The sequence below is a fragment of the Phoenix dactylifera genome, chromosome 1 (assembly GCF_051530095.1).
Source record: "Phoenix dactylifera cultivar Ajwa chromosome 1, Ajwa_hap1_PhDact_Kaust_v1.1, whole genome shotgun sequence".
In the NCBI taxonomy this organism is placed as follows: domain Eukaryota; kingdom Viridiplantae; phylum Streptophyta; class Magnoliopsida; order Arecales; family Arecaceae; genus Phoenix; species Phoenix dactylifera.
This window is the reverse complement of record NC_143190.1, coordinates 4,187,838-4,198,791: the sequence shown is the minus strand read 5'-3', so window position 1 is coordinate 4,198,791 and position 10,954 is coordinate 4,187,838. Positions and strand designations below refer to the sequence as shown.

Sequence of the window (10,954 nt, the reverse complement as noted above, 5' to 3'; positions counted from 1 at the left end):
CAGTACTTGGACTTCAAACCTCCTCCTGAAGGAGGGGTCTGATTGATAAGGGATCACCCAGGTCACTTATACAAGAGATTCTAAAACTAATAGCTCTAACTTCTAATGTTCAGTTACAAGTTTACACAACTGTCGGACTATTGATCTTTCAAATCGACTTAATCAGAACTGCACTTTCAAAAAGAAAGCACGAAGAGCTGGATGTGAGGAATTGGCGATGCTCGTACATTAAAAGAAATAGTGGAACGGTGACCATGTATTTACAGCTGCTGATTACAGTGATCAGCGAACAAGATGGACTATTATCTATCTGGATGCAAAAAAAAAAAACAGAAAAAAAGAGAGAAAAATTATGAGATCACATGAGATCGATACAATCACTATGCCATTAGCTTGAGTTTGAGATCAACTCAAAATGGTCAGATTTTAGTATTCCCTTGGCATTTACTAATAATTGGCCTCCATATAGTAATAAGAATATCTATTAGGCCAACAGCAGGGGAGTATACAAGGTGGCAATCCACTTCACACTGTCTGATCAGATCGGCTGCAGCAACATTAGAAGAAGCCACAATGCTGTGGTACGTGAATTGACTTGAGGGGTACTGGAGGGACCCTGTAAATTTGAACTATCTGATTCATCCTGTCAACATTAAGAAAAGAAATGAAAAAAAAAGGATATGAAAAAAAATTAGATGGTGACTCAATTGCTTGGATGATTCATAGATTTCGCTGGAAGAAATAGACTGGAGACACTGAAAGGAATACATGATGGTGAAGCTATATGAACTTGACATTTTGCGATATGAACATGGAAGAATCCACCAACGGTCCGAACTCATTGATGATAATAAATTCTAGCACCAGCCCAGTTCTTATTTATCTATACCATACTTGGTAGTGGACAAGATATTAACTCCATAAATTATAGGTCATTTATAGGTCAAAGTAAATGAAAGTATAACATCAGTTCCATTATTAGATCACAAAAGGCGATTACATATTGTCCTCCCACAGACTGAGGTCCTCATTACTATTTAATATTTTCAAAAAATTTTAGTGCACCAAACTCATTAACTGTGACACTGAACTCATCAGCCATGCACTAGCTTACCAGATTTGTAATTTTGATTATTCTCAGAAGGAACTTCTCCAGCAGTTGGAATGATGCTGCTGCTCGGTGCAGCTGTTGTATAAAGATTCATTGCCTGCATGAGATCATGCTGGTACTCTCTCAGCAAAGAGAAAGAAACAAAGGTACGAGAGATGAGCATATGAGAAAGCCTCACCTGAGAAGGTGGTTGCATGTGATGCAAGCCAAGGTATCGGGCGTACATTTCAGGAGGATGGACATTCTGCATCTGATTTGGAAAGTTCACTGCATTCAAGGCTGGAGATGGGCACGGTGGTCTCTGGTTTGCTGTTGAAGCTGAAGCTATCGACTGATTGACAAATGGAACTTGTGGTAGTTGGACTGGACCATGCATAGAGGGCATAGAAGCATGACCAACTCCCATACCCATACGTGACATGTATTGTTGGACACCAGGAAACATCATTGGTCCCATGCCGCTTCCCATCCACATTATCTGGGACACGGGCGATGATCAATATATAGAGATCAGATCTAATAGAATGATAGTGTTGATAATGTGATAAGGTATAATCAGCATTGGTGTTCATATGATAAGGTATAATGTATCTTAAGGACCTGAACTTGCAGTTGAAGGGACTTCAAGTACTCAATTGCCTCATCTAGCATTGATGCTTTGTCTGTCTGAAAGTTTACAAATTTACCATACGATCAGCATTGGTGCGAGCTCGTAAAGTTCGCAGACACATAAAAATAAAGTACAGCAGAATATGCTGAAGTCGGCATAGAGAGAATTTATCCTCCATCTACTATCACAAAATTGATTACATCATGAGTATGTGCAATGTTCCTGAGAATAAAGTAGCTGAGGCTTACAATTCACGGAGCAAAATTTCAGAAAAATGGCTACAGAATCCTAGTAAGATAATGAAATGCTTAGGATTATCTGCAAAAAAAACCGAGAAACATGAATATCGTACCTTGTTGCAATGAGGTATGAGCTCTTGCAATGCCTTCATCTTTTCATTTATTCTGTCCCTTCTTCTCTGCATGATGCAGTAGGAACATAAGTTATGAATCAGAATGCAAGAATAAGAGGCTAATAATCAACTCTTACCCTCTCTGAGAGATTATGGACTTCGGCAGCACGGCTTCTTCGTGTAGATGTAGACTGCTGAGCAGGCTTGTTTGCCTCACCAGACTCATACTCAGCCTCCTGCAAATTTTAAATGTCTCAATGCTGTCAATGTTTTAGGGATGCCAGGTGGAACGCATTGAAAAATTTAAAGAAAAGGACCAGGGAAAACAAAAAGTAGAGTACCTCGCTTTGGCATTCGGATTCCTCTACATCTCTTCCCTTTCTTTTGTGGCTCTGATTGCTGGCTGTCTGCTGTCCTGTTCTTCCAAAGCTACAACCAGATGATGAAGTAACAGTAGCTTCATGTGTGTGTGTTTGCACTCTCTCAGATAATGATGTCCTCTGAGCATCCTCTTTTGAGCCTGTTGCAATAACACCTGCCACATCACTGCTCATAGTATGGCAGGGATCAGCTAGAGTCTGAGTCTGGTTGCTCCCAGAGATTCTTGATCCAATTGTCATCATCGAGGACTCTCCCGCACCTACCTGAATCCCCTTCTCAAATTCCTTCCCCAGCCGACCGTTTAACAAGCCCGAATCAGCCTTCAGTGGCCTTGAGAAGTGTGGAAAGTTTCTGAGATTGCTATGTCCAAATCGAGGAGCTTGCTGGGTAGAAGAAATAGCATGTGATTTAGGAGGTGGCATTGTGTTTTCCTGGAAACGTATATTGGATTGCTTTGGATCAGATCCAGAGAAAACACTTGTTTCATCTTTTGCACCAAATTTTATGGATCTCTCTCCCTCTGCGGTGGCGTCCCTGCTCATCTTATTGGCACCAATGGCATCTGCAATTGGAGTTTCACAGAAGAATTCCGAGCAGAACTCTTTCTCCGGTGAATCATCAAGAGGGTATTGGAACCATGATGCAGTTTCATCTTCTCGAATTACGCCGCTCGAATTCTCAAGAGCCCCCCCACATTTCGGTGCTGGTTCAGCTCTCTGAGCTTGTTTAGATCTCCGATGAGTCTGACTGTGCATGATTACATGCCCATCTTGCCACAAGAGCTCTATAAGCTCATTGTCTGAACTGTAATAAGTTTGAAAACATCGAATTATACACACTAGCTTATATACTACCGATTTTTGAGAAGAAGCTTATATACTACCAATATGAGCAATGATTTGCTCACGTAAAATTTATACATAACTGAAAAAAGGAAGGAAAGGGAGCAGATACCGACCTGATAGGTTTTCTCTGATTTGTCGCAGGAAGACCACTAAAAGATGTGGAGTTATCTTCCAAATTCCAAGCAGGAACATACTGATTCATCTCGCAACTGTTAGCTTCCTTTTCGCATAGAAAAGGAGGCAAAAGTATGTCAGAACCCAAACCAACAGTAGTATAACTAATACTCAAAGATCAAAGTGATGCATACTGAAGCAAAAGTTCAACTATTTAGCACATGTAAGCACAGGGAAAAGAGCAGAGACCCAGACATGCAAGGCAAAAGTTAAAGAACAACTTATGATCAGGAGCTAATTCCAGTGACCTACGCATCTTCCGAAGAAGAACTTGAAGACTTTTATGAATTATGAAGACCGAGTAGCCTCTAAAAATAAATAAAACTAGAAATAACAACTTAAATCTCATAGAAAAAGATAATTAAATTATGGCTTGATTCAATACTGCAAGAAAAAGAGCTCAGCTTCTAGTCAGTTATCCTAGATGATGTCTATATAAATCAGTCATAGCACACAGAAAACATAGAAAAAGTTGACAGTGTGAGAAATTCAGCAGCTGAGAGCTACGAATTCCAAACAAAGGCCCAAAAGAGGACAGAACTTCCGCAACTAAAAAAGCAGAAATCGCCAAAGAAGCCACCAAAAGGCCAACTAAAACTGAGGCAAAGGGTAAGCACAGAGGGCAAGTGACAACAGAGCAGAAGGAAGGGTCCCCAAATAAGCCACCACATCATGATATGAGAAGAAAAAGGACAAGAAAATTTTCCCCAAGCACAAGTAACGGAAGAATACAAGGAACCCAAGACTTGAAGAATCCCAATATTTACCAAAATAAGTCGAAGTTTTTTTTTTTTTTGGTTTCAATATTATGAAGAAGAGAAAAAATGCAGAAGAAGTGATCCAACTTCACCTCAAAGAAGTACTCAAACTCAATCATTCGATAACATGAAATTGATTCCATGCCATGTAATTAGATCGACCTTTATTAATAAAAAACCAAAACAACAACAGTGAAACAAGGAAGGAACACAGGTGCCAAAACTATGAAAAATAGGACTTTCCAAACATATAGTCAAAAACAATTAGAAAGTCGAAAGGAGCATCATATGATTATATAAAAAGTTCATATGAGTGAAAAAAAATCGCATTCAAGAAATCAAGTTTAACCAAAAAAAAGTTGTTCAAAGAGGGGGAAAAAAAGACTCTTTTCTCTGGACAGGAAGGAGAAAAGATGCGGCAAAGGCAGACGAAAGGCTACAATGATGAGAGGTAACAAAAGAAGACCAACCTTCCTTTCTCCAAGGTGCTTCCTTTCTCTTCCAACTCTTGTGTTATGCTGTTCCTCAGCTTTTGAGAATAGGGGGTGGAGACCATGAAATAAAAATGGAATAGATTTCCCTCCTGCTGCTGTCTCCGTCCAGCTCTTTGCTTTGAAGGTCCAAGAGCGTGTGGGGTTAGTTTTTGCGGTGAGCCTCTGGATCTTAAACGACACTCGTATTCGGATTTGGGAAGAGACCATGACATCATTGTCATATCATGTAACATGCCATATTTATGGTGTTATCTGCGTGCTATCAGATGAATAATAATTATTAAAGAAACATTATCTGCAAGTTTTAATCTATAATTTGATAAAAACTATCCATATTATAGAGTATAGCCAAAAAATTGTAAATCGAGTTGTGAAATTAGAAGCAAACAAGATAAGATAAAATTTAGTTCACTCTCTTAAAAAAAAAAAAAAAAACTCTTTCCCTCATCCCCTTGTCTCAATTTTAGCTATGACATATAGATTGCATTGGGTTTGATATAGTTTAGATTGCCCGGACCCACTTACATTTCTTACTTATGTACGATCATTGCCGCCGTCTTTACTGGGTCTTTGTTGTTGTTGGCTTTTTTTTTTTTTTTATGTAAATTATTTAACCAACCCAATAGTTGGTGAATAATTTTTTCGAGTCCTATCTATCAACTTATTCCAAAATGTTTTAAATTTAAAGTATTTTGCATCTGGATCCAAATAGCCTCTTTGTTGGCAAGTTTGTCTTGGGATAGGTTTGAGTAAATATGTTTACATTTGATTCAACTTAGGTCTTATTACTTTATATTTAGTGAGATCTGATTTTATATCCACTTTGTATACATTTGGTTTAAAAATTATTATTGATTTTTGGTTTTCAAATTTTGAGCCTCAGCCAAGAATTGAAATAGATCTGGATTGAATTATTTTCTTTAAAGAGAAGGGAGGGTGACCCGTCTGCATCATAATTATTCAAGTCTAAATACTTAGAGATGCATATCTAAGACTCAAACTTAGAACCTTGATTTACTATATGGATGCATATGATCATTAAGATAAGCCTCAATTCATGATATGACTCTATTGTTTGATTGACTAATCTGAAATTAATTAATAATTATATTTAATGTCATGTGATGGTTCTTTAGAAAGATGATCACATTAAAATCGAAATTCCTTGAAATTCTAGTCCCACGAGTGTTTTAATAAAATAAAGTATAATGATATGATATCACTATATATGGCTTTAACTAAGCAACTTATGTGTTGAGAACCATATTAAGAAAAAAAATTTCTCCCATTGTGCATTTAACTCAAGGGGGTGTCACCATGCTGCTTTCGAACCCCTAAGCTACGTTTATAATATCTTGATAAACATGGTTTCTTCAATGGATGCATTACAACTGACTCTTTCTTTATCTTTAGAGTGTTGGAGGAAGAAAAAACATCGATCATAAAAAATAAGGGCGCTTTTACCCATGCACATGATTAAAGTTCTCATGAGAATATCAATCCTTAAAATTTAATTGGTGCCATCAGTCAAAAAATTTCTCTTTCCTCTTGAAGTACAACCATGCATTAAACTATGATTTAAATTAGCTATCTTGTGTGTTTAATATCATATTGCATGCTGATGTCACAACCATTTGTAACATACTTCTCTTCCTCTTGAATTAGCCATGATATTTAGCTAACTAATGACAAAGCTGCACTAATATTTCTTTTTAATCAACTGATGGAGTGACAACTATCAAATAGTCCTTGAATTGGTGATGTGTCTCTATTCTACATCTCACTGGGCATCAATTACTGATAGAACTGTATTTGTGCTGAGGGATACTTATTGCTAAGTAGTATTTATATGTTTATATGATCAGTCATCTATCAAATACTATCCTTTCTCATGAGTTAAGTGCATAGAGGTGAGGCTTAAAAGCATGTATACCATATGACACAGATTTTGGATGGGGGAATATTTGATGGAGTTGAAAATTTTTTGCAAATGAGAATGCTTTCCCTCGCCAAGGAGTGCTGCAATTAGGACTGTAAATGAATTGAGTCAAAGCTGAGATTAATCATATGAAAGGAGTGTTACCATATGTTAAAGCAACAAATAGGTTGAGCTTTGGATTAGGGTTATTTTGTGGGGGAAGTTGGTTAGGTTGAGCTTGAACTTGACCCCAGCTTTGTTTGGGGTTTTTGGCTTATCTCGTGACAAGCCAAGGCATGAGATGTGGCTTGAGCTTAGCTCATTTTTGCATGGAATCAATTCCAGCAAGCTTGTTGTTGAGATGAGCCCCACAATAACAGCAAGATCCTTTGACCAAACCGACGCAAGAAAATACTAAGCTTATCATGAGCAGCTATATCCTTCGCATGAAAGAAGGTTCACCTTCCATCATGCCCATTCACCATTTGATCATCCATTGAACATATCTCAAAGTGCTCCAAATGCCATTATTCATCTATCTGCACAGACCTTAAGATGAGTAGTGAACGATACAATGGTGGATCGAAATAAAAAAAAAGAAGATGAATCCTTCTTTTGCACGAAAGATGCAACTCCAATGCTTGCAAGAGCATTGAACGTTCGTAGGATTCTTTGTCTAGATATTAGAAAGTTATCTAAAGATGAAATCCTTATCTTCAAGAGCAATGCTGTCTTCTTCCCCTCTGTAAAATATTGCATAAAATTTAAAAAGAGAAAGACCTAATAAATTCTTTTGGCACAAAATATGATGCCATAGGCAGACCAATGCTATGACCACCATCCTATAACTTAAAAAAAAGAAGAAAGAAAAGCAATGTTGTGGCTACCTGTTTCATTATGAATGATTTACTTCACTTTTCTCCTATTATTATAGAATTTGAATACATGACGTGCCAGCAGCCAAGCTCAATGCTTTTCTTTCCAAATTAAGAGAAAAGTGAAATAATGAGTTAAATAATTAGTAACGTCATTGGCAGTAGCGCCACCCCAACGTCTACGTACGGAGAACGGCAAGGTCGGAAAAAGAAACGGCCAAATTTGTCAACTCTTGCACGCACTCTTTGGAGTGGGAAGCACAGGAGCAGTACAATGTGAGCTCTGTTGCAGAGGATCTAAATCTCATGTACATCATCTATCATCTCATTATGTATATTTTATTCTCATAAAATATTCTTCAATGCAAGGAGGAGGCAAATTAACTGTTGATAAAATCTTGTGGCGAGCAGTAACTATGAGCTCTGCTGCTTGGTATTTTACTGTAATAAAATATCTTACTTTGAAACATGAGCAGCAATGAATAGATAGTTAGATCCCTTATTCTTATAAGAGAATTAAAAAAAATCTTGTGCTGATGTAGGAGACTTAGGTTCTATTAAGTGTGACAATTATGAACCGACCTACCGGTCTATTTTGCAACCAGGCCGAGTTAAATGGGTTTTGATTTGATATTAGCTTGCGAGTAACATAACTTATGGTGCTCGATAATACTTTGATAGACTTGGCAGGATCGACAAAATCTTATAATGCAGAAAATAAAACAAGTATACTCTCTTCTTTTTTGAAATGTTATAATTATTGTAGAAACAAATAAATAAAATAACTATAAAGTATTTCCGGGCTTCGAGCATATCCACTAATAGTATCAAATTGCTTCAATGCTAAGACTTTTGTTATCATGGCTTTGAGGTGTTTTAGACATAATAGTATGTTTGATGGTAAGTTCCGTGCCATTGGATAAGATACTATACCCCAATTGCTGTCAAATTACTCATAAGTTGACTCATATTCAAAGTAGATATGAAGATAGAGTTCCTACCATCTAAAAAAGTCTGGCTACACAGTAACCACTATTAGATGATGCTATAATGTTATAGATTCTACATTCAAATTCCAGATACGGACTGTTCTTGCATAGGTTTTGTTTTCGACCATATCTATGACATTTGACTTTTGATAGCCGTGATCAACTTGTGTCGGAAGGATTACTGGGCAATGAACAAGTTAGAAATAGTTTCATCTTGAAATTTCTCCTATATTATTTTTGGTGAATGTTTGAGATAGCTATTTCAATGATTCATTCTATCATTACAATCATTTGAGCTCTTTGAGCATTCATGAATTAGGTACCACCACATGGTTGTGCTTGACCACCAATATATCTAAGCTCCACAAGAGTCATTCATGATGCTTTATTGCTTAGCCTTGGCATGGCTCTTGAGATAAACGACATTTTAATTGACATCATTGAGTTATAAATGACCTGACTTGATCTATCTACCAAATAGGTTGGTTTCAGATTTAAAATTCTGAGCGATTTTAACTTATTTTGACCCGCTTGATAGTTGTGATAGACCGATACAATTATAATACAATTATGATCCGACCCATTTAAGACTCATATAACTTGTTTAAATCATATACAACATATTTAATTTATTTAAAACCTATTTAACTGGATTTGTCTTGTCATGTTAAGTTATCTGCTTAATAAAGAGGTCATAGATTTTCAACCTATTTTATAAATGAGTTGGATTTTTGTTGATAAGTACCCAATCTAATCTACCTTCAATCCAACATGCGTTTGACCCAGCCAATCTCATTTGCCACCCTTAGGGTCCATCCCTTCTCATTCTAAAAAAAGGAAAGGAACTCATCTCTAAATAGTGTTCTTTTTAATTTTTTATGAAAATACTCTATGGTGCAAGCTACATTGATCATAGCATTAATCGCATGGAACCAAGCCACCAACGTATCCCTCTTGCCAGAACAGTGTGTATCGCTTTGATTTTGTTGTATGACGCATGCCTAGTAATATTCAGAAAAGAATGATAAGATCTAACAATCAACTTTTATCCATATAAATATTGCATATTGAAACAACATTAATGCAAGTAGCTCTTATTCACACGATGTCACGAACTAGCCTCATCTAATATTGCATAACTTCGACTAGTATGGTTATTAGCAATTTCATGGCGGGACAACTAAAACTTGAGAAGTCTCCACCTATTCATCTAGACATTTGTCCCTTCATTTATGGTGTTGTGTTGTTTGTGTTATGTTTTGTTTCACCATGAGCATGTTCTTAAGTTATTTACCATCTAAAGAAAATTTCATTCAATTGCAAGGCTTGTGTGACCAGAAATATTGTATAGTTGTGTTTGGTTTGAGCCTTTTTTTTTGTTGCTAAAAGAATAAAGGTAGGGGGAGGAAAGGACCAGCCCACCCCCGCGTAGCAGCCCCCACGCACTGAGCCCTCGCCCCGCCAGGAGAATGTTTAATACGGGTGGACACCGTTTTACTCACGCCCTCCCCATCCGAAGGTGAGTACGTCACACCTGGCACTACCAAGCTACAGGTGGAAGGAAAGCATAACCGCCAACGAGCCAACCGGGCGTGGGGCATCTGGTTTCCGAATTTAATCGACGCCTGTGCGTTTCGAACCCGGGCAACTTGGACGAAATTATCGCCCCCTTACCATCAGGCTACGACCTTGGTGGCTTGGTTTGAGCCTTTTTCGACCCCTCAATCAAACACCACTCGAGTGTACGTGCCCGCCCACCTCCCTGACCGAAGAAACCCTTCAACCTCCATTTTTTTCAAAATATTTATAGCTCTTTGGTTCACTTTTTACTGTCTCTTTCTTTGTACATAAATCAATTAGTCAATAAGTTGTATAATTGAGTGCATTTGGCAAATCACATTGTAATAAAAAAAATATAAGTTAGTCATGCACTTTCTCATGTGCATCATGCAAACCCAACAATAATAACAATTTATTTAAATTAAAATAAAATTTTGAAATAATATGTACACTTCAAATTATATTGATTTAAAATCAACATAATTTTACTAGAATTGCTGCTAAAATTAATTAGATAATTTTATTTTGAATAGTCGATGAACATTTTTTCTACAATTTTGATCCTGAATGGAATGTAAAGTATGAGAAGATATTATATAAATCAACTAGTTTCTCTGTCAGTTCTTTTATTTTTCCTAGTACACTAATTATCAAAGTTTGAATTCTTAAAAGATGGACCATCCAAGATTCGAATCTAGAACTTTTAGTTGCTAGGAAGTGCGGCCACTAGAGCAAGTCCAGTTCATCTTTCCCTCTTTGGTTCTATGTAAGAATTTTAATATGGTTCAAAACATTTTCTAAGATATATGCCATAGTTAAAACTATTATTCAAACACTAAATTAAACTTGGTTAATCTCCTTATTTAAAAGCTTTCTTATACTAAAGA

General features: G+C 36.9%; 1 protein-coding gene across 3 annotated transcripts; it reads right to left on the bottom strand.

The window, feature by feature from the left end:
* Positions 1-204: 204 nt before the first annotated feature.
* LOC103696683 (transcription factor PIF4-like) lies at positions 205-4,933 on the bottom strand. 3 transcript variants are annotated; one of them, XM_008778371.5, is made up of 9 exons: positions 4,702-4,933; positions 3,413-3,519; positions 2,415-3,258; positions 2,211-2,309; positions 2,074-2,139; positions 1,712-1,777; positions 1,290-1,589; positions 1,115-1,208; positions 205-643 (listed from the first exon to the last, which is right to left on the bottom strand). In XM_008778371.5, exons 1-9 carry the CDS (start codon positions 4,930-4,932, stop codon positions 639-641), a joined length of 1,812 nt encoding a protein of 603 aa, XP_008776593.3. In that variant the 5' UTR covers position 4,933; the 3' UTR covers positions 205-638. The 3 variants fall into 3 exon arrangements, with proteins under 3 accessions (XP_008776593.3, XP_008776592.3, XP_088573870.1); XM_008778370.4 differs by lacking the exon at positions 205-643 and having other exon boundaries at positions 915-1,208; XM_088717744.1 differs by lacking the exon at positions 205-643 and having other exon boundaries at positions 915-1,208; positions 2,415-3,253; positions 4,702-4,842.
* Positions 4,934-10,954: the final 6,021 nt, after the last annotated feature.

Coding starts and splice junctions, on each gene's coding strand:
- LOC103696683 (XM_008778370.4), bottom strand. CDS start 4,932: ATGGTCTCTTCCCAAATCCGAATACGAGTGTCGTTTAAGATCCAGAGG. Junction 2,310..2,414: donor AATCCGAATGCCAAAGCGAG/GTACTCTACTTT, acceptor TAAAATTTGCAG/GAGGCTGAGTATGAGTCTGG. Junction 1,209..1,289: donor ACATGCAACCACCTTCTCAG/GTGAGGCTTTCT, acceptor GATCTCATGCAG/GCAATGAATCTTTATACAAC.